General features: G+C 51.4%; 1 protein-coding gene and 1 non-coding gene across 4 annotated transcripts in view; both read left to right on the top strand.

Moving 5' to 3' along the window:
- Positions 1-1,997: 1,997 nt before the first annotated feature.
- Positions 1,998-2,121, top strand: LOC129403099 (U6atac minor spliceosomal RNA). The gene has a single exon (XR_008629077.1). It is a non-coding gene; the product is annotated as a U6atac minor spliceosomal RNA (small nuclear RNA).
- A 783-nt stretch (positions 2,122-2,904) lies between these two features.
- The window catches only part of CD226 (CD226 molecule), a 75,000-nt gene continuing 54,523 nt past the window's right edge, over positions 2,905-23,381 (top strand). For all 3 annotated transcript variants that reach the window (XM_055129357.1, XM_012935134.2, XM_055129358.1), the window contains exons 1-2: positions 2,905-2,979; positions 3,263-3,601. In XM_055129357.1, coding sequence (XP_054985332.1) covers positions 2,934-2,979; positions 3,263-3,601 — 385 coding nt within the window. In that variant the 5' untranslated portion in view covers positions 2,905-2,933. The remainder of the gene's footprint in view (positions 2,980-3,262; positions 3,602-23,381) is intronic.

The raw sequence follows: 23,381 nt of genomic DNA, 5'->3' as shown, positions 1-23,381 counted from the left end.
TATGTTCGGGCGCTTGTTTAATAAGGACGTAATGCTCTTTGATGCCATAAATCATTAGTCTGACAACCCGGGCTAAGCTCTTTCGCAGTGTTTATGGCCGGCGGTTTATCCTCAAGCTGTGCCCTGGAGCCGGCCCCTGAGCCCTCCCGGGCGGCTCTGGAGGTGCCATCTGCACTCGCCGTCGGGCGAGGGAGCCGAGCGCTGCCCAGAGAGGCAGAGCCGAGGCCAGTGGGGTGGCTTCTGCCCCTGGGAAGGCCCGGGGCACGTGCGAGGGGCTCGTGCCGTTCATTGAGGGAAACCCACACAATGCAAACGCCAGCGTCTTCAGGTAAGCGTTGGCTTTGCAGTGATTTCCAGAGAGACTTATGGGGACTGGCAATGCGGACTGGAGCCATAGCACAGCAGGTAGGGCTCTTGCCTTGCACGCGGCTGACCCGGGTTCGATTTCTCTGTCCCTCTCAGAGAGCCCGGCCAGCTATCCAGAGTATCCCGCCCGCACGGCAGATCCTGGCAAGCTCCCCGTGGCATATTCGATATGCCAAAAACAGTCACAATAAGGCTCACAATGGAGACGTTACTGGTGCCCGCTTGAGCACATTGATGAACAACGGGACTACAGTGCTACAGACAGTGCAATGAACTAACAATGACCATCTTTCTCGGCTTCATACCTACTGCCAACCCAGGACGCCCGACATAAGGCCGTGTGTTTCCCACCCCTGCAGCCCAAGGTCTGCCCTGTGTGTGGACTCCGCTCTCCTCCCCGCTCTCCCACACAGCAAGTGGCCTTCCCTGCAGCCTTGGTATCAAGGTTCTTCCGTGTTGTGGAAAGGGGCAGGAGATAGATTATGGGGGGTGGGGGGAGCCCCTGTTTTCTAATCGACTTGGGGTACAGGGAAGCTGTTTTTTCGTACCATCTTCCCTGCCTCCAGCCTTGCTGGGTTCGCTGTCTCCAGGCTGCCCCCGCAGTGCCCGAGACCGGGACCCTTCCCGGCTCCCGCCCCTCCTTGCCCTCAGGCTGGCTTCCTTTGGGCAGCTCTGCCCGCAGGGCCTGAGCACTGTTCTGGTCTGTCTGTTTGCTTTTTCCGTTGGCCACACAACGGGGGGAGCAGGGCCCAGAGACAGAACCTGTCACCCTGACATGGATAGGGATCGTTTCTTTCATCTCTCGGGCCAGCTCAGGCCGTGCCTGGGTTCTCCAGCCCTACTCTTCACTGTGCCCAGATCAGCAGTTTGAAGTCGGGGGCGGCAGGGGGTGCCTGGTGGCTCCTGTGAAGCGGGGAGGAGAGGGACGGTCACTTTCTCCCCATCCGCCGCTGCCCCGGGACCCAGGGCTACTGGGTTCTTGTCTCGCCTGGCAGAAAGGAATTTCAGGAGTAGGCAAGCGGTGAAATTACAGTTTTTATTTGGAGGTTTTGAAGCGAAGGAGGGGGAGAGTGGGAGAGAGTGGAGAGTCTCGTGCTCAAGAGAGAACCCGGGCTTCCCCAAGGGCAGAGAGACCCCGACACACACCCCAGCACTAGACACAAAAGCATGAAAGTCCACATCTCAAGAGGGGTACAAGCAGCACATGGGCTCAGGCAACATATGTGCCCGTTCCTTTGTTCAAGGTGGCTTTTATAGTGTATGTCTTCAGGATATCTTGGTCTGGAATATTCTAAATTCTTCTTTGGGCTGAGTGACTAAAGTTAATCGGATGTATCTTTTTTTTTTTTTTTTGCTTTTTGCATCACACCCGGCAATGCACAGGGGTTACCTCCTGGCTTTGCACTCAAGAGTTACTCCTGGTGGTGCTCAGCGGACCATATGGGATGCTGGGAATCAAACCCGGTCGACCTCGAGCAAGGCAAACGCCCTCCCCGCTGTGCTATGGCTCCAGCCCCTGAAGCGATGTATCTTACCTACCCTCCACCCCACACACACTTGTGGTAGATTCCAATCATCGTATCGTAACATTTTTGCCAGAGTCAGATGAACACTTAAAAGTCATGACCAGGGTGTTGAATGAAAGGAGAGGAGGTCAGCACTCCCCTTGGCAAGGATGGAAGAGGCTTCGGCCTGGCAACACGCCTACGGTGAAGGCACTGCCGCCTACTTCGTGGCATCTGACCAACGTTTTCAGAATGGACGCTGGTGGAGGGATGGGCTCTCGAACACCGTATGAGGGAAACACAAGCACGAAAATGCATAAATCTGTAACTGGACCCTCATGGTGACTTATTAATTAAAAAATAAGTAAATTAAAAAAAAAGTCATGATCAGAATATACTGCCTTAAGTTCATTGCATGAGGCCAGTTAACCCTTCGCCGTGCAGTTGACACATAACCAGACGGACCTACACCCTTCCCCCTCTTCTTTCTGGCAAGAGCTCCATGTGGTCTCACGTTTTTTTCTTTCAAGGCCCCCTCCCCCCAGCCGCAGGCCCCTCCCCTTGCGCTTTCTGTCTTGTGTGCTGGGGAAAGACTTCCTGGGCGCTTCTGTCTCCCTCCCTCTTTCTACACTCCCGCTCTCGTTTTCCTCGAGCGCTTACCCATGTGCCCAGTTCTGACTTCTCTGAGTTTCTGTGCCCTCGCACTGCCATAGCGGCTCCTCCAGGCGAGGGTTTGGGACGCAATGGACCTACAGCTCTGCCAGGAGCCTTCGCCGCGGACAGCAGCCAGTGGTCCTCAGCCAACGTCTGCTCAGTGAACGAAGCTTCGCTGAAGTTGGAAGCTTGAGAATAAGCTGTTCCCCCGAGGGAGAGATAATTCGAATCTGCCCTCCCCGCCAGCGAGAGAAAACCAGACTTTGAAACTAAAACCTCTTTTTCCCTTTGTTTCTGCTTCAGAAAGACGAGCCTGTTGATACCATCTAAGAGGAAGGAAACAGTTCCTCTGCTCTTAACAAAAGAATTTTCATTTCTATCGACCAGGCTCCCAAACCATTTCCAGAGATGGATTATCTTCCTGTCCTCTTGGCAATTCTTCATGCGCACAAAGGTAAAGATAATGTCTTCATTTTAAAAATTAACTCCTGTCTTGATCTTATAATTCGTTCAGTATTTATGATGCTCTTTAGCTGGATTAGATTCTTTCTTACTTGTTCAGTGAAACTCAGGCTCCAACGATCGGTAGTGGAAACCGGTGCAAACTAAGAAACTGGGGGCCTTGACCAGTGTCTCAGTTTAGTATCTGTATATCTTAGGAATCTTAAAATTAGCTGAAGATAGCTGGTTGGTGCTTTGGTGTCTGGCTAATGGAATCAATGTGCTGTACCTTCTAGCTCTAGGTGAGGAGATGTTTTGGGATACGACTGTCCGACTGGCTGAGAATATGACTCTGGAGTGCGTGTATCCATCAGCGGGCATTCTCACCCAGATGGAGTGGTTCAAGATCAACACTACAGAGAAAGAGTCCATAGCAATCTTCAACCCGACCCACGGCATGGACATCAGAGAAGCTTACGCTGAGAAGGTTTCCTTTTTAAATTTAACTGGGGCTCCCAACGATATGACCTTGTATTTTCACAATGCCTCGGAAGCTGACGTTGGCTTCTACTCCTGCTCTCTTCACACCTTCCCTTACGGAAGTTGGGAGAAGATGATCCGGGTGGTTTCATTCGGTGAGTGAATGTTTCATTTCCCTCTTTGCCTTGTTTCTGATATTTGAGTTTTAAAAGCCCAACTAGAACCTTAAAGATGCTTTGTGATGCTCTCACGGAGTCTCCAATCCCATCTCTAGATACTCTAATATTGTTTCAGAGAAACATTATGGCAAATTGTTTTTGTTTTCTCTTAATGTGTTAATGTTTCTGAGTTAACAAAGTAGCTTAAAAATTTGAACACAGTTGAAGAAAGAACAAGATTTGTATTGTCTTCATAACGTGAGCCTAGATTAAGGTGATGTTGACCAGAACCAAGCATCTCTGTGTAGAGCGTTACCCTAGCGATGAACAGTCATTTGGGAGCTCGTACAGGTTCAGTTTTAGACCATCACTATGAAATGCATACTGAAATAAGGCAAATCAAATGAAACTATTAGTTTCCCAGTGCATATAAACATCCTGTTTATTCTATGTCATGGTATATTAAATGTACCTTGGCATTATATCTAAAAGATGCTAGCATCAGAGTCTTCAGTGAGTCCCTTTGCTGGAGGAGGGTCTTGTCTTGATATTGACAGCTACTCATGGTGAGGATGTTGGTTGCTCAAGGGTGGGAGACTGTTTCGGTCTGTTAAATAGGACCACAGTGAAGTATACCACGTCAATTGACTTTTCCTTTCATGAAATATTTATTTCTCTTGAGTATGCCACACTGCTTGGTAGAGCTTTATCCAGAGAAGAAATTTATTCAAATTGGGGTCAATCAATGCTCTCAACTTCTGCTCCTGCATAATCAACAATGTTTAGATAGTATTCTAAATCCTTTTTTTCTTGGTCATTTCAACAAGTTCTCAGCATTTTCAAAACCATTCTTAATGGCATCTACAATAGTGTATTATTTCCCTAATGTTTTCTAGTGACTTTCCCCAATCCATCATAATAATCATTATCCATGGCAAACATAACCTTAAGAAATGTATTTTATAAATAAGTATTGAAAGCCAAAATAATTTATTAACCATAGACTGCATAAATAGGTGTTTTGTTAGAACTTACAAAATATTAATTTTTCCATATAACTCCATCAGCACTTTTGGATGACCAGGTGCACTATTTATTGAACAGTAATATTTTGTAATTTTTCTTTTATTTCCTGAGAAGTTGGTCTCAAGAGTAGAATAAAAATGTTCAATAAACCGTGTTATAGACATATTTAACCATTTATTTAAGAATGGTTGTGTGATTTCATTGGCAGAGCACGGGTTTACTTCGTTTCATCCTTAAAGGTCCTGAGATGATCAGAATGTCAGTTAAGCATTGGCTTTAACTGCAAGTCACCTGTTTCCGTAGTCGCTGACGAGGAAATCAGTCACTGACTTCTGCTTTGAAACCATGAGAGTCTAAGGTGGCTGTTCGTCTATAGTGGAAATCTGTTGTTTATCAGAGATGCAGCTCTGGAGTTGCTGGCACGTGTCTTTGCATGTGTAAGATGCTGGCTTCCGTCCCTGGCACCAAGCAGCGCCAGAACACTGCCAGGTGAAATATTTGGCTCTCAACTCCCACTGGGTGTTACCTTTAAGCGTAAAAATAATACTGAACAGACCAATCATGTAGTGTAGCCACCTCCATCAATAATCTATGCTTGATCTCTCGGATAACTTGCTGCAGTTGCGACCTCAGTTCCTGTAGCTCACCTCACACTCTTCTTTTCTAGAGATGTTTCTTCCCTTAACCTCACGAAACAATCTGTGAGCGTCAGACTTTTCTTCCACAGCATTCTCAGTTCTCTGCTTTCACAGAATCAAAGAGCCCTCGGTCCTTACCTTGGATGAGGCTTGTCTTGGGGCCCGCTTGATTCACTCACATTTTCTCCATTATAAGTGTGTTTTGCTTTTATTTTTTTTTAAAAAAAGATCAGTTCTGTGTTTACCGAGTAGCACTTTTAATTTCCCTCAACATCTTTCCTTTGTATTCATGTGCGACTGGCACTAGAGGTTTAGCTCTGGGCCCGTCTTGTCTTCCAAGATGTCTTTTTCACTAAGCTTAGCTATTTGATCTTTCAATTTAATGTTAGAAACTCTATTTCACTGGACCACAGAGCGAGCAGTCTTTTTGTTAGGTTATTAGCGGACCTAATTTCAATATTGCTGTGTCTCAGGGAATCGGGGGGCTGGGTGGGGGGAGCTGGAGGATGCTGGGGTGGAGAGAGCTGTTGGAGCACACACAAGGTCCTCACTGGGGTGGTCCATGATCTGCCCGAACAACTGGAGCAGGAACATCAGAGATCATCGATCACAGGTTATAGAGCTCCATGACATGTACCATAATCATGACAATGATGAGAGGGCGGGAAACAGGGAATCACCAACATATGTCACAGAGGTGCAAAGTGAGCACACACAGTTGGAAAACGGAGCTGATGGGCTCGCTGCATGCAGAGCAGCTGTCCCAGTTTCTGCGGAAGAACAACCAAACACAGGGAGAACAGTGGTTACAGGGCACGGGATAGAAAACTGGGGAATCCGGGGCTGGAGAGATAGCACAGCAGGGAGGGTGTATGCCTTGCATGCGGCTGGCCCAGGTTCGATTCCCGGCATCCCATATGGTCCCCCGAGCACCGCCAGGAGTAATTCCTGAGTGCAAAGCCAGGAGTCACCCCTGTGCACCTGTGCATCACTGAGTGTGACCCAAAAAGCAAAAAAAAAAAAAAAAGAAAAAACTGGGGAGTCCTTTTTTGGTTAATGGGTACAAAATTGCACTTATATAGAATACATTAACCTACAGATTTAAAGTAAAATTTGATGGCCTTATTTAGTTTAGAATCTAATTAATTAATTATTATTATATTTTGTCTTGGGCCACAGCCGGCTGTGTCCAGGTTTACTTCTGGTTCTACACTCAGGTCATGCCTGGGAATGGAACCCAGGTCTTTGCATCCAAGGCCTTAACTGCTAGGTTATTTCCCTGGCCCCAGTTGATAATTTTGTAGCAAATGCATGATTAGATTTTTAGATACTCTCACCACAAAAGAAATCTATGATGTGAAAACATTAGTGTGATTACATTAGCATTACAACATTAGTATTACTATGGGACTCTAGGAATCACTAATGTATTATATCTTACATATCATATGCAATCATATAGTATGTTTTACATATATACAAGTTCTATTGAAAGCAAAGAGCTCAACCTCTTCTGAAAGTTTAGACTCGATGGAGCCAAATTGTTGCACACTCATAAAGATAGCAATTGTGGTTGCCACATTAAGGTGGGATTTAGTGGGGTGGGGGGAGGTTGGGCTGCATTCAGCGGTGCTAAGGGCTCATTCCTGGTCCTGCACTCAAGAATCACTCCTGGCAGGCTCAGGGGACCATATGGGAAGCTTGGGATCGAACCCAGGTTTGCCTCATACAAGGCAGGTGCCTTACCCGCTGTACTATTTTTCTGACCCCCTGGAGGTAGGATTTTAAACATCATATATCACTTTGGCAATATTTTCCTATTTTATCAGCATTATTCATTTTTCTTCTTATTTTTTTTAAGGGTGGGGAAGATTGATCTTTGCTTCGTGGGTTTTGCATACATAATGGTGAGATTATTAGCTAGAGAACACATGCAACCCTCTGTGCAGTTTGAATTCGTCATGATAGTAAACTGTTTTTTTAGTTTTGTTTTTGTATTTTAAGGTTTGTGTTAGCAGAACAGTGAGTATATTTCACTCAGAAGGGGTGGTGAGCTTCATTTTGTTCAAACTCAGAATGAGAGTGAATTTTAAAAAATATATAGTGGCTCTATTTCAGATTTCATGTAAGATATATTTAATTTTCTTTATTCACTTTATTAGCAACTTATCAGGATCTATAAATAATATGTGTGTATAATGTTAAGGGGAAATGGATGATCTACTTAGCAAAGAAGATGTACTTAGAATCCAGAAATCCTCATTTGTACAATAAATTGGAAGAGCTGAAAGAGGGTGAGCGATGAAGAACTTCAAAAGATCTATCCATTGCTGAAAATGGGGCATTAGAATTTTCTACAGTGATTTTTTGTTAGCTATCCTTTCACTCGGATGTGAGAATTTGTCTAACATACTTGTCTTCTCCAATACTGGTGCACACATATTAATTAGTTGAGTCGTCCTGATGTTTTAATCCATTTAAGACAATTCCATACACAGATTTTTCCTTGTAGACTTTATTATGATGGAGGATTTCACCTGTATTTCATCCAGGTCTTCTCATTTAAACCCCACTACACTGTGCCTTGGAGACAGCCTTGATTTTGCAGGTAAAGACAATGAAATAATCCGGTAACTGGTCCAAATTTAGACTTCACCAACGAGCCATCAAAGGAAGGTGCATTAGAAGATGGAAAGATGCAAAACTATTGAGGGCACCCATTGCATTTTTAATTTCATTTATGAAATTCTTTTTCTGTGGCACTTAAAATAAGTAGCTTTTAAAAAATTTTCTGCTCTCCTTTCTTCCTGTATTTTCTTGGCTACCCGTTCAATTGTTTCTTTCATGTCCTCCTTAAATTTACTGGATGTCTGTTGAAACATTTCTTTGGGTTTATTGAACATTTTCAACACTTCATCTCTGAATTCTTTATCGGAGAGATTGTATTTGGGGGTAACGCTTGTTGAGGCACCTGGACTCTTTCCATCACCTTCTCCTTGTGGTGGGGGTTTTCGCTGTTTCTTCATGTTTTTGAGGTAGTTTGGTGGTGGGACCCTCCAGTTCGCTACCAGCCTTCCCCTCTATTTGCGAGAAAGGGTTCTGGATGAACTCGGTTGATGGTGCTCACCTTTCCCCCCTTCTAGAGTTCCCCTTCCTCTCAGGTGCTCCTCAGCGGCTCAGGCGAGGTCTCTAGTGAAGCTTCGGAGAGTGTGTTCCTTAATCCTACACTTGTAGAGCTTCTTGTGATGCCAGTATTATAGTGTGACAGGAATAGGCTACTGGACTGTTGGCCTAGTGTGTTTGTGATGGCCAGGATATTAGGGGAAGGAGATGAAGACGTGAGTCCAGAAGGCCAGGAAAGGGGAAAATAACTGCAGCCTCATGACTGGCCACCCACCCCCAAAAGGCCACGCCCACTTATGCGGAGGCCACGCCCACTATCGCGAAGTGGGTGGGGTGCCGGCTGGGGGGGTCACACACTTTTTTTTTTTGCTTTTTGGGTCACACCCGGCGATGCACAGGGGTCACTCCTGGCTCTGCACTCAGGAATTACCCCTGGTGGTGCTCAGGGGACCATATGAGATGCTGGCAATTGAACCCGGGTTAGCTGCGTGCAAGGAAAATGCCCTACCCACTGTGCCACCTGGGATGGGAGGCAAAGAATGGTGCGCACGGACTCGAGGGTCGGAGGCCCGGGAAGCAGAGGCGGGGAGGGCTCCGGGTTTGAGGGCGCGGGCACGGGGAGGGCAGCTGGGGTCCTTTCTACTTTTTTTTTTTTTAATTTAATGAATCACCGTGAGATACAGATAGACTTACAAACTTTCATGATTGCGTTTCAGTCAAGCAATGCTTGAGTACCCATCCCTCCGTCCGTGCCCATCCCTCCATCCGTGCCCATCCCTCCATCCGTGCCCATCCCTCCATCCGTGCACATTCTCCGCCACCAATGCTCCCTCCGTGGCAGGCACATTCCCTCTTTCTCTCTCTCTCCTTTTGGGTGTTACAGTTCGCAGTACAGGTACTAAGTGGCCATCGTGTTTGGTCCATAGTCTACTTTCCGCACGAAGATGCAGCAGAGTTTTAAAGAGCCTTGCGGAGTGTTGGGGGTGAAAAGGCAACCAATTGATCGATCGATTGATTGATTGGGGGCCATAGCCAGTGGTGCTCAGGGCTTACTCCTGCCTTTGCACTCAGGGACCACTCCCGGTGGTGCTCAGGGGACCATATGGGGTACCTGGGATGGAACCTGGATCGGCCGTGCACAAGACAAGTGCCTCACCTGCTGCACTGTCTTTCCGACCCCCGTAGACTAGAATTTATAGCAAAAAATAGGTGTCAGTATATCTTAGAAGTTAACTTCAGGATCGGTTCCTTATGGAGGGGGGCTTTATGGGGACTCTGAGGAAGAGAGGCGGGCTCTGGGGGGGCAGAAGCACTGCGGGAGCCTTGCTTTGGGAATGGTGTGCAAGGCAGAGCCTTCTCACCTGCAAAGAAAGCTCCCGACTAGTTTCAGATGGAGCCAGCTCCTGCTATTGATCAGCGTGCAGTTTCTCTGGGCCAACAGGCCCAGCTGGACGCGCCTTTCGAGGCCCCAGGTGTGTCCTGCAATCAGAGCCGAGACTCTATTTTTAAGATGTTTGCATACTTCCAGCACTGATTTTGTTCTGTCTTCAAGTGCAGGGGGAGGGAGGGAGCCAGGTGCCAGCACTGCCTTCCCTCCAGAGACAGGTGCGGGCCGGGTGGGGGCTCTCTGCAGGCACAGCTCGGCTGCAGGGGGCCTGGGGAGGGGCGGGCGTCTGCCCTGCTCTCTCCTGAGCTCTCACTTGCCCTTGCTGGTGTTTCTATTTCTCAGTCTAGGCTTTCTCTGTGTTGTTCTCCCTGGAGAAGACACTGTGAGTTAAGTAGCTGTGCTGAGGGTGGCCACTGGCCCTCAGAAGGACGCATGTGGGGGCAGAGGGGCGGAGAGGAGAGCGGGGGGGAAGAGAGTGGAGCAGAACCCTCAGGCTCCATCCCTGACAGCACACACACTCACGCAATGCAAGAACATGCATTCACATACACTCACACACGTGCAGACACATAACCACACACATGTACACATTCTAACGCAGTGCAAGAACATGTATTCACACATCCACATGTGTAAACATTGCCACACACATATGCACACACTGTCACACGATGCAAGAACATGCATTCACACATACATGCATGCACATTGCCACACATGTATGCACACACTCTCACACAAGGCAAGAACATGTATTCACACATACATGCATATATATTGCTACACACATATGCACATACTCTCACACAATGCAAGAACATGTAGTCATACACATATATACATATAGCCACACACATGCATACACAATGCAAGAACATGTATTCACACATACACGCATATATATTGCTACACACATATGCACATACTCTCACACAATGCAAGAACATGTAGTCATACACATATATACATATAGCCACACACATGCATACACAATGCAAGAACATGTATTCACATACTCACACATATTTTCACAGACACACACATGAACACACATAGTCACACACACACTCACACATGCATACACTCACAATGTAAGAGCATGTTTTCCCAGACACACACATGCATACCTATAGCTACACACATATGTACATACTCTCATACAATGCAAGAACATGTATTCACACACACATGCACACACACTCACAAAAACACAGCCACACACATTTTCACACAATATCGGTATTCACACATACTCATACATTCACAAACACACACAACACAAACATGTATTCACAAACACTGTTTCATGCCTATACCCACTCTCACACACATGCACACACTCACAGTCTTACATGCATTCACAAACTTATACACCAATACTCAAAAAACACACATTAGACAGTCACATGCATGCACCCTCACTTACATAGGCACACAGACATGCAAACACATGCACACACTCACATTCACCCACATTAATGCCTCCTACACTCATATGTATATTCATAGACACACACATGCATACACACAGACACATTTACATTCACACAGACACACACATGCACACACACTCATCCACATGCATACACACTCCCTCACATACATTCACACAGACACACTCACACTCACACTATAGACTGAGACACACATGCACACATGTGCACACACTCACCCCCACATGTGTACACTCACACATACATAATGAAGCCCAGATAATAAGCAGGACGTTGAAATGGGCTGCGGCAGTACGTTTAAAATGGGACAGTTTGCAAGCAGTTGTAAGGGTTTTCCATAGTCTCTCTCCTGCAGACGTTTCCGAGTATCAGAGTCCACGTGGAGAGCCGTCGTAGGTTCTTTACGGCACGACCTCTAGCAGCGTGTGTGTGTGTGTGTGTGTGTGCGAGCAGAATAAACAGTTTCCCGGCTGGTCCCGACTTCCCAGGGACCTCAGTCCACTGTGTTCTTAAGGCGCGTCCACCGAGGGGGGAACTGAGCTCTGGCCTTCGTGTAGGAGCTGCAGAGTGACCTGAGGTTCTCACTCTCCACAGTGTCCTGGCTGCTTCCTTCTCGGTTTCCCAGTTCCGGTTTCACTCCTGACAGGGCCGCCCAGAGAGCCCAGGTAGCCTCTGAGTCTGACGCTGCCAGGGACTCTCCCGGCTGCTTCCTGCTCCCCGTTCTCTGTTCTCATCGTTGATTTGGGCCAGACAAGAAACTCAGAACTTTTGACCGAGCCGGGAAACACATTTCAACATGTGTTTGAAACATATGTCAGCATGACATAGAACCTTCCAGAAACTTTTCACGACTGCAGCTTTCCGAGCCGGTCTTGGGTTGCTTAGGCAGCTCTGGAGAGAAGGCACAGCAGGACGGTTGCTTTCTGACGGCCGGTTTCAAGCTTCCCGGCTCCATCCTCTCTGCCACTTGCAGGGACCGACTCATCTCAGCAGCGGGGGAGCCCAAGGCCGTGTCTGCCCAGCAAGACGGGCGGGCAGCGTAGTCCGGGCTGCACCAACCAGGTCATGGCAGTGAGCATTTTCGCCTGCCAAACGTCTGGAGCGCTGCTGTCCAGATCCGGGGGACGAAGGACCGAACCCCCAGCTTGGGTCTTTGGATTGCTTGACAGGACTGGGTCAGGGCAAAGCCGTGCATCACTAAGCCAGCCGGCGCTGGCGGTGAGGACGATGCTGGTGGGGCGAGAGTGGACGTGGCAACGCTTCCAAGAACCCGGGGACAATGAAGCTGCTCGTCCAAGAATAATCTCCCTGGGCAGCATGGCAGAAGGAAGAAAGGATCCTGTGCAAAGGTTCCAAATAAAAATTGGGCTGTGAGAGAGTACCGTGGGCAGAGTACTGTACCTGAGTACTGTACTGAGCCTTGCACTCAGTCATCCGGGGATTGATGCTCAGTACCACCTACCAGGTGTGATCCCTGAGCACAGGGTCAGGAGAAAGCCCTGAGGACCACCAGGTGTGGTTGAAAACCCCCAACCACAAACTATCTGACATTTATAATCAGTGGGGGATGGGAGGGAGTGAAGATCACAGTAGAGGTGACGTGGAGGCAGGGGTGGGGGTCAGAGACACACTGTTGGGGTGAGGTGCAATAATTTCATACATTGATACTATAAAATTAATACTATGACCATCTAGTTTTAAAAAAAATGAAATACGGGGCCGGAGTGATAGTACAGCGGGTAGGGCCTTTGCCTTGCATGTGGCCCACCCGGGTTCGATTCCCAGCATCCCATATGGTCCTCTGAGCACTGCCAAGAGTAATTCATGAGTGCATAAGCCAGGATTAACCCCCGTGCCCCACTGGGTGTGACAGGAAATAAAATGCCCTGAACACAAGGCAATGCTGGACTCATATCCCTGCATGAACTCGACCGCTGGATGATAATGGGGTTCCCAGGGCTCGAGTAACAGCTGGGGGGACTTTGGAGGTGCCTGTCAGCTCTTGGACTCAACCAGTTCATGGCCCTGTCCAAGGACTCAGCCGCCCGCTGCTCTGTCCAGGTACCTGGACCTTTCCTGCGAGAGCACGGTGCAAGGCCGACTCTGGCTGCGCCCAGCGGGTTCTCCACCAGCTCTGCCCGCCTCTGTCCTGCTTCCTCTCGGGGTAGGTTCTGTCTTTATTCCCACGACACGTGGCGGGCTGGGGTGGGCTGCTTGGAGTCAGGCCCACAGCAGCCGGCGACGGACACGTTTCTCTCAAGGCTGTGACGGCTGCTGGGAGCGTCGGTTTTCCCCCAGACTTTCAGTGACGGCAGTTGCCCCCGCCCCATCCCTGCAGGGCCCCCGTCACCCTGTGGGAAACGTTTCCTCTGCAGAGGGGGTGCGGTGGGGCGTGGGTGCTCGAGTCGTGCATCGTGGCCTCCGTTATGAGTCAGAGCCAGACCCACACAGCGTGCGTCTCCTTCCCGAGTGGCTGGGCTCCCGGTTCTCCTTAAAGACCCCGAGCCTCGGGGACCTAGGCCGCCCCTGACCCTAGAGCCTAAGAAGGAAGGAGAAGGAGGGAAGGAAAGGGCGGGCGGAAGTAAGAAGAGGCGGGCAGGAAGTCAGAGACGGGGCCCTGGTCCCGTCACTGGTGCTGAGGTGAGGTAACTGTGCACATGGAAGCCACGTGGCACCGCAAGTGTGGGTCCAAACGACAGCAGCCAAAGCTAAGCCTGAGCCTGTGAAGGGAGCGGGCTGGGACGGGAGGGAAACTGGGGCCAGTGGTGGGAGGAGGTTGACACCTCAGGGGGGGATGGGTGCCTGGAACTCAACTAGGAATAACTTTGCCAACCACGATGCTTGGCCGAAAAGAGAAACATCCCCTTCCTCTATGGTCAGGACGCTCCCCAAATCATGGGGTTTTCTCTGCGGAAACTTCTAGAAAATAAGCAGGTGGGCGTCAATGATCCCCAAGACTCATTCTGGGCCCTTGATCGATCCCAGCCCTGGCAGGAAAGTGACACTGATGCGTGTTCTGAGACACGGATGCTGGCGGTCCAGCAGCGAATAGAAGGGAATTGCTCCGAGCAAAGAATGCTCCGGAAAGCAGCCAGGCAGGTCAGAGGCCACGAGGCAGCGGCCGTCTGGGCTCTGCTGTGCGGCCTCTTGTGGACGGACTTTCCTCTCCTTGGCCGCACTTCCAGAGACACTGAAGGGCTTCAGACAGTGCATTGCAGACCATTGAGTCACACCCCGTGGGGATCCGTGCAAGGCTGGTGCCCCTGGTGTCTCTGCCTCTCCCCACCCGGGTACCCTGAGCTGATGGAGCCCCCGGGCCCTGGCATTCACCTCCCCAGGTATTTCTCACAGTCTAGAATAAATACCAAGGTGAGGAAGTTTCCCCTGATGTAAGCTGTCTAACCCCCTTCCCCTGTTCTAAGTACAAAGGCAGTGGTCAGCATCATCGTCCCGAGAGCAAGGCCCTCGCTCTGCGGGAGACGGACAGAGAGTGTCCTAGGGCTCTCCAGGGTGGGCCAGTGATACACCGTGCCCATATTCAGTAGAGGTGCTGGGAGATGCCAGACACGCTGATTTCCGTGGGGTGATGCTTATATTCCATGAGCAAGAGGCTGGTGGGCCCGGGAAGGCGTCCAGTGAACACTGACACACCCTCCTGTGTGAGAACCCGCACGCAGACCCCAGGGCCCGGAAAAGCACCTGGAGCTCCCGTCACCCACCAGCACTGACGGGTGTGACCAGCCACACGGGAAAGCAAAGGATTAGCCTCCGGTGTGACTGCTGGGAGCATTTACAGTCTCTCTCCAGTGGACTGGCTCTCGAAATGCTTCTTAGTGTCTTGGTCTTGTTTCTTATCAGGCTGCGCTAAATTCTACTTGCTACCAGTATGACACTTTCAGAAACACACCGTGAGTGCGTGTGTGCGCGTGTGTGCTCGTGTGTGTATGTGTGTGCGTGTGTGCGTGTGCATGTCCGTGAGTGTGTGCATGTCCGTGAGTGTGTGCATGACCGTGAGTGTGTGCGTGGTGTGTGTGTGTAGTGTGTGTATGTGTGCATGTGTCTGTGTGAGTGTGTGCGTGCGTGTGCATGTCCGTGAGTGTGTGCACGTGTGCATGTGTGTGTGTGCGCATGCGTGTGCATGTCCGTGAGTGTGTGCACGTGTGCATGTGTGTGTGAGTGTGTGCGCGTGCGTGTGCATGTCCGTGAGTGTGTGCACGTGTGCATGTGTGTGTGAGTGTGTGCGCGTGTGTGTGCATGTGTGTGTGAGTGTGTGCGCGTGCGTGTGCATGTCCGTGAGTGTGTGCATGTGTGCATGTGTGTGTGAGTGTGTGCGCGTGTGTGTGCATGTCCGTGAGTGTGTGCACGTGTGCATGTGTGTGTGTGTGAGTGTGTGCGAGTGCGTGTGCATGTCCGTGAGTGTGTGCACGTGTGCATGTGTGTGTGTGTGCGTGTGTGCGTGTGAGTGTGTGTGTGTGTATGTTCTTAGTCTATAAAGAACAATTTCCTTCTTAAGTAAAAAGATCCTGCGAATTTTAGTTCATATTTTAGTTCGTCCACCACCTAATCCATCCTACTAATGGACAGCATACCTTATTTCTCTTTGTAACCTGGATGATACATTTGGATATGTATTGTTTTTCACCTGAAAAACAGCAGAAATTTAATTATGTCTCTTAGATTAGAGACCCTTTTGTCTGTCCTCCGACAGCGTGTTGGTTTATTTCTCAAGGTATTTATTATCTTTAGAGAAACAGTTGCTCATTAAACAAGTGAATAAGTAACAAGGCATTTTATTTAACGGAGGACTCATTACTTCTTCCTTCTGTTCCTCCTAAACCCTGGAAATGGTTTTTAAAATAATGAATGTTTTGTAAGATGGAAACATTTCCAAATACTGGCCTTGTGTTGGTTTGAGCTAATCCAGTGTTTTCATTTTACTTTTATTTTTGTCTTTCAAAACTTTTCAATTTTTATTAAAGCACTGCGATTTATAAAATCATCCACAGTTGAGTTTTAGACACGCAATGTTCCAGCACTGACCCCTCCCCCCAGCGCTGACTTCCCTGTGCCAGTGCTCCCGGCTCCCTCCCCCAACAGCCCCCCAGCCTGCCCTCTAGCCAGGCTCCTTCCCAAGTCTGGCTGCTAGACTTTGGGTCTCAGGATTTCAGCGTTGCTGACTCCGTGGTTTGGGTATTTAATTCTACCATTCCTTGACACCACCGAGGTACCTGCATCCCCTTGGCCCCGCACCCTGTCCCCGCTTGCCTCTCATCTGCCTCTTTCCAGCCCCACCCCTCCCCCACCTCAATTTCTTCCCCTGTCCTCCTGTGCTCTTGGGCCAAGGGTGTCGAGGCATCCCCGTCAGACCACTGCGTCCTCTCACCCGGTTACTCGACATGCCACACGCCAGTGACCGCACCCTGCTCATTCTCCTCTGGCTTCCGATATCTTCCAGCAGTTCAGGTGACGTGGTTATAATAGCGACCACTTTGGTATTGCGGTATAGTTAATGCACTTTACTATACATTTTTATTCTTTTTATTTTTGTTTGTCTGGGGCTCCACCTCGCTGTGCTCAGGGCTTACTCCTGGCTCTGCACTCACGGGGGTCTCTCCTGGGGGCCCGTGCTCAGGGGTGGGGTGGGCATGGAACCTGGGTCAGCTCCCTACGAGGCAAGCATCTCAGTCTCTGTGTTTCCTGCCAGACCCTGACCTGTGCCTTAATGCAGTCCGACTGTTAATGTTTTAAGTCAACACAGAAGAATTAATGTGAGGGAAACCTGATCAAACCTGGTTGCTTAAATGGCATTTGAGGTGTTACAGTCTCTTTTACTGGATGAATATTCTTAAAGCTCATTTAAGCAATTGTGTAAACTCTAAGTGCTTTGAATACACACAATACCACTTTGAGGAGAGTAAACAAGTAAGAGGGCCTTTGTGTTTAATATTCTAAGAGGGTTTATTAAGAGGGGTCTGTCCTCTCTGTAAAATATAAGGTTTGGAACTGCATGGGGCAGTGTTGGGGGCTTGAGAGGTGACTGCACTAAATCTTGCTTTGATCCTAGCAGGCAGACAGCTGGAACCTCTCCTCCTTAGAGGGAGTGTCTGGGGGAGGCCCAGAGATAGTATGGGAGGATCCGGGTAAGTACCTGCTCAGCCCTGAACCTCAAAGAGAAGGAGGGAGGACGAAGATGAGCTCCCGGGTGACACGGGCAATTACCCACCACACCTACATCCACTTGGATTGCTCAGTTTGGGGATTAACCCCTGCCCCCCTGAATCTCGGGGGAGCCACGGAATTTATGCTGGAGTATCCTTTCAGTCTAGAGAAAGATGTGAAAACGCTGTGCTCACAATCAGCCAGGCTCTTTGTCAGAGGAAGAATTCACAGACAATGCAGCAGAGGAAACAGTAGAGCTGTTCATTAAAGGGGCTAGAGCAGCCCTGAGGTGTGGGTGCAGCAGCTCTCGGGGAGTCTGGGGGAAATAGTTTGGGAGGGAGCGAGCTCGTCAGGAGTCACGTGAGGAGGCAGTGCTGACGCTTGATGCGTGTGTCAGTATTACCTGTCAGCTCATACTTCTTGTGTCGTTAGCACTGTGGTCCTGTTGTTCATCGAGTTGCTCGAGCGGGCACCAGTAACGTCTCCATTGTGAGACTTGTTGTTACTGTTTTTGGCATACTGAATATGCCACAGGGAGCTTGCCAGGCTCTGCCGTGCCTTGTGCCATTAGTGTCTAACTATGCAACCAGGGGGGAACGCATGCTCATCTATATTTTCAGATTCAGGAGGAGTGCAGTGGGGCCAGGTTTCTCCCTCCTGAGCCTGCCCCCGGCTTACAAAGTCCTCTTTTATCAGGAGCTCCATCCCCCAGGCCGTCCAGGGCACAGTCCCCAGAGGCCTTTGTTTTTATTTAGGCACAAGAGATATTCTTGGGTAGTTTTCTGACGGCATTTTTGCTTCTGGTAGTAGTTTTCCAAGTGCATATCCTGTAACCATCCGTCAAGGGAACATGCCTCGCCGTTGGAGAGTGAAAATCCATTTGCTCACAGGCTTGGGGGAAGGATGCTGTGTGGGAAGTCTCCGCTGGACCTTCAGAGGTTAGTTTTCAAACAGTGGGCGTCACGCTCTGTCTTGGTCGCAGCCCTTCGAGGAGCCACGGCCCTCGCCACCGTGGGTGGGATGACTCATCAGGGGGAGAAGAGAAAGATGGGAACAGAGAAAACAGGCGAGAGGAGTCTGGGGACCCGAGAGAGAGAGAGAGAAGGGGCTTCCCCAGGGAGCCTGCACCCCAGGTGATCTTTGCAAAGACTCCGCTCAGCATGCTCCGTCACACACAGATGAAGCACCCGCCCCCTCCCTTCCTCCGTCCGAACCCCCTCTGTCACTCCATAAGCATGTTGACCGCAGAGTGTGCCCGGGGGCTGGAGGTGATGGGCAGGAGAGACGTGTCCGTGCCTCTGATCGCTAGTCCAGCCTCACGGGCTGTGGCAGAGGGCCATGAGAGGTGGAGATCCTCGCCTCCTGGAGGACGGTGGTCTTGGCTGTGTGTGGGGGGATAGATGGACATCGTGATGGTGGGGGGCGGGGAGGAGTATGGGTGGGGAAACGGGTCATTCATTCAGGAAGCAAGAAGGCTAATGACTCCCGAACTCATGCGCGAGGGAGGATTGGAAGCTGCCCGGTTGTTGGCAGCCATGCTGGCCTTCAGGGAACGGCAGGGTGCCAGGGAAGGTGAGTTAGTAGGTTAGTTCAGGCAGGCGGTGGGGCCGGGAGCCGGGTGGAGGGGATGGCGAGGGCCGAGGCGCCTACAGGCCAAGGGCAGCGGCTGCAGGCCCGGGCAGGAAGGTTTCCGAAGACTTGAAACCGCATTTGCCTTGTGAGCCCCCATTCTGCCTCCGGTTGCAGGGGGCACTGCTTGGAGCCGCTGGTGTGGCTGCTGCTGTTTGGTTGTCTTAATTGGAGGTCGAGGGGGCTGTGGGGGGGAGAGCAGGTTCCCTCTAGGTGCGTCTTTGTATTACAGCTGCTGCGCACGTTCTCAGTTGTTCTGTCTTTGTTCCTGAGGCCACGGGGGGCACTGAGAGTTGACTCGCAGATGGTCTGCCATTTACACTGTCCTCTGCCAGAACCCTGCCCGGGGAAACAGAGAGAGACAAGTGGGGCTGAGTGGCCCCTCCCCGCATCCACGGACTCCCAGACCCCGCAAGAGAACCGGACAGGGAACGAAGGTCCTAAAAGTGTAATTGCCTTCAAAGGAGGCGGTTTGCGGAGACCCTAACCCAAGCTTACCAGTGCTCAGGAGATGCGAGAGGAGTCCGGCCTCCTGGTACCTTGATCGCGGATTTCTGGCCACAAGGACTGTGAGAAAACCTGTTTCATCAAGGTTGTCTGGTCTTGGTGCTGTGTGGGTGGCCTCCCCCCTCCCCCGGGACTGTGGCAGAGGCGAGAGCCGCAGGTCAGGTGAGGGAGGAAAGGCCCTCTTGAAGCTAGGGCAGCCTGAGAGCAGAGAGCACTGGAGTAAGAGAAGTGTTCCTGGGTGAGTCCCAAATGACGTGAGTTTGGATTGTCTACTTGGAGGAGCTTATCTGCAACACAGATGAGTCCTGATGAACACAGCCCGGTGCTGGGGATGCCGTTTCTTTTCCTTACAAGTCTCCCGGTCACTGTCACACTGTCGTCTCACTGTTCATCGATTTGCTGGAGCGGGCACCAGTAACGTCTGCATTGTGAGACTTGTTGTGACTGTTGTTGGCATATCGAATACGCCACGGGGAGCTTGCCAGGCTCTGCCGTGCAGGCAGGATACTCTGGGTAGCTTGCCGGGCTCTCCGACAGGGGCGGAGGAATCATGAACCCTGGTTGGCCCCGTGCAAGGCGAACGCCCTACCCACTGTGCTCTCGCTCCAGCCCCAAGTCTCTCGATAACGTTTCCTTCCTGTAACATTCCCTATTCTAAGGGTACATTGTCTGAAGCACATGCCCAGGAAAATGCTCAAGTCCTGCTTATACTCCAGGTGAGGCTTCGTGCCCTCCGCCAGCTGCTGGGAGACGAGTCAGAGAGTCCCAAGACAGAGAAGGTTTCCAGGTGTTGGGGCTTGGCGACTGGCTCAAGGCTGGACCGTCTGTGGTGCTGTCTCCCCCCGCAAGGAGCCGGAGGGTCTGTGAAGGCAGTGCTCAGGGCTCCCTCTTGGGCTCAGGAAGGGCGGGCAGCCTCGGCCCTGCGCCCCGCTGTGCCGTTCATCATCACTCCGGTTCCGTCTCTTTACCCTAATTTGTTGTTTTCTTTCGGTGCCCTGGGATCTTCGGCTTCCCATCTGCACGCCCCGGGTGGGCCTGATCTGATGTCACTCAGTCTCACAGTGCCTGGGTCTCACGCTGCTTCTCTCCTGCCGTGATGCTCCCTCGGCGGCCGGAGCTCCTTAGGGCTGTGGTTATTTGGGGCCTGGGAGCAAGGGGCTTCATCCGCACAGGAATTGAGGTCAAGGGTTTTCAGAGTTGGCTCGGATGTGCGCCCTGCTGTGGGGACTGGGCTGAAATCCTGGAGGGCGCCCACTGTGCCGAGGCTCCGGACCTTTGTCTCCCCCATCCCCTCAGGATGCGGACGGGGCGGGAGTGCTCCCGTCCCCTCAGGATGCGGACAGGGCGGGAGTGCTTCCATCCCCTCAGGATTTGGACAGGGTGGGAGTGCTTCCATCCCCTCAGGATTTGGACAGGGTGGGAGTGCTTCCATCCCCTCAGGATGCGGACGGGGCGGGAGTGCTCCCATCCCCTCAGGATGCAGACAGGGCGGGAGTGCTCCCGTCCCCTCAGGATGCAGACAGGGCGGGAGTGCTCCTGTCCCCTCAGGATGCGGACGGGGCGGGAGTGCTCCCGTCCCCTCAGGATTCGGACAGGGCGGGAGTGCTCCCGTCCCCTCAGGATGCGGACGGGGCGGGAGTGCTTCCGGTTCCTCCTTCCGGGATGTCTGGGCAGGCGGCAGCCACCAAGCCTCCAGCTCAGGTGCTCCTCGCGTGAGCTCGCTTGGCCCACACTGGGAAGGGGGGTCCGGGGTGCAGAGCGGCTTATTGCTCTATTCTAGGTCCTCAATTCCTCCAGCCACCCCACCCCACGCACACACCCCCCTCCTGGACGTCCCCCCAACCTTCGTCCACCCTCCAGTGCTCAGTGAGGTGACGCCCCTCAGGAATCAGGGTGTGTTGCTACGAGCCATCGACTCACTTTTCACCACACTGGTGGCAGAGACCCGCCTACGCTGGCGGAAAGTGACTAATAATTTAATCCATTGTTTCACATTTACCAAAACAATGAATAATTCAGCCATTTGCACGATGCCTTTTGTGAAGTTTAGGCGCCCGGTGTTTGACGGGGCTTGGAAAAGCGTTTTGCTGTCCAGTGAAGCTGTGGCCCCTGGTCCTCCCTCACCCCGGGCTCAGCCCGGGTGCTAGGACCCAGCTGGCGGTGCGTTGGCTGTTTTCCTGGCAGAGCACTTCCTGCTCGTTCCGGAGCCCAGAGCGTGTGGCCAGTTTCCTGGCCAGGCTGAGCCTCAGCGACGTCCTGCCCGACCTGGTGGGAGCCGCCCTGGTGGCTGGGGCCCCCCGGACAGACCTCTGAGACGCAGCAGCTGCTCGTGCATCCCGGACGCCGGTGCTGGCAATCGAGTCGGAGCACCTGCGGAGAGCCTGAGTGGCTTCGCTGCTCCTGGGAGGCCACTCCAGTGCTCCTGAGTTCCGTCAAGTGCTCGGCGTTTCTTTCAAGAAACCCGTTACCTCCCTCCCCTGGCGGTGGCACTCAGCTGTCCCCCTCGGCCCCCGGAGCACTTTACTGCAAGGGCGGGTCCAGCGCCCTCCCCCCTGCTTTCAGGCTGCGTCTCCGTCTCCCCCTCAGGGCGGTGGAGGTTTCCCAGCACTGGCTCTGATGCCCTTTGTGAGCGGTTTCAGCCCTCTGCAGTGCTCTGCCTGGTGTGTCCTGCAGGGCTCGCCCTTCTCCCCAGGGCCGTGGCCGGGGGGCTTGCGGCCCCCTCTCTGCTGTGTCCTGCCCCTGCCAGCCCAGCCGCTGGGCTTAAGGCCCGAGACGGCCCCCTCCTCCGTGCGCCTGTGTCCCCCGAGCCTTCAGAGAGCTCTCAGTAGTGTCGCGGTGTCCTGGGGTGGGGGATTTTTACCTTTACAGCTCTTTTATTTTCTTCAGGTGAGAATATTTCCATTTTGTTTTCATTTCCATCTAGAATTATGTATAATTTCCAGTGATTTTTTTTTTTTAAAGAGATTTGCCTTTCTAGTAAGAACAGCCTTTAGTCACTCGGATGGGAGTACTTGCTTCCACGCCCCCGTGCGTCCGTATCTCACCTCCACACCGTGAGAAAATGCCACTGCATTTTATTTATTTATTTAAAAAAAATATATATATATATATATATATTTTTTGCTTTTTGGTTCACACCTGGCTCTGCACTCAGGAATTACTCCTGGTGGTGCTCAGGGGACCATATGGGATGCTGGGAATCAGACCCGGGTGGGCCGAGTGCAAGGCAAACGCCCTCCCCACTGTGCTATTGTTTTTCTTTTTGGAGGGGTGGGTTTGGGCCACACCCTGCTCAGGGCTTCCTCCTGGCTCTGGGCTCAGGGATCACTCCAGGCAGGGCTGGGGGGACCACAGACGGTGGATGGAACCCGGGGCAGCTGAGTGCCAGGCTGGCACCGTCCCCTTGGTACTGTCTTCCTGGCCCTTTGGTGTTGCTTCTTACGGCTGCAGGACCCCACACAAGCTCTGTCAAGGGAGCGGAAAGGCTTTTTCCCCAGAGAGGGAAGGCGACGCTGAGGCGCTCACCCGTGAATCATTCCAATCTCTGCGAGCTGAGGACGCTCCCTTGGTCCCGAGCTCTGCAGAGCATCCCACGGAGCCCGTGTCCACCGTGGGAAAACATGAAGTCTTGCAGCGGTTGCAGGTCTGGTCCTGTTCACGCTGTCCCGTCTACACGAACCCGTATTTTATCTTCAAGAAACATTTCTTTCCCATCCAAAGGCACAATACTCCGCTGATTTGTATTGATTAACCTCTTTCCACCCCGAATCAGATGTGTCACTTCTATCAAGCCTGCCACTTTCTTGCAAGCTTCCCATTCATCTACTTAAAATTTTTAGGCCTCCAGGATTTGT

Source organism: Sorex araneus, chromosome 2 (genome assembly GCF_027595985.1).
Source record: "Sorex araneus isolate mSorAra2 chromosome 2, mSorAra2.pri, whole genome shotgun sequence".
NCBI lineage: Eukaryota > Metazoa > Chordata > Mammalia > Eulipotyphla > Soricidae > Sorex > Sorex araneus.
This window is presented reverse-complemented; position numbering and strand designations above follow the sequence as displayed.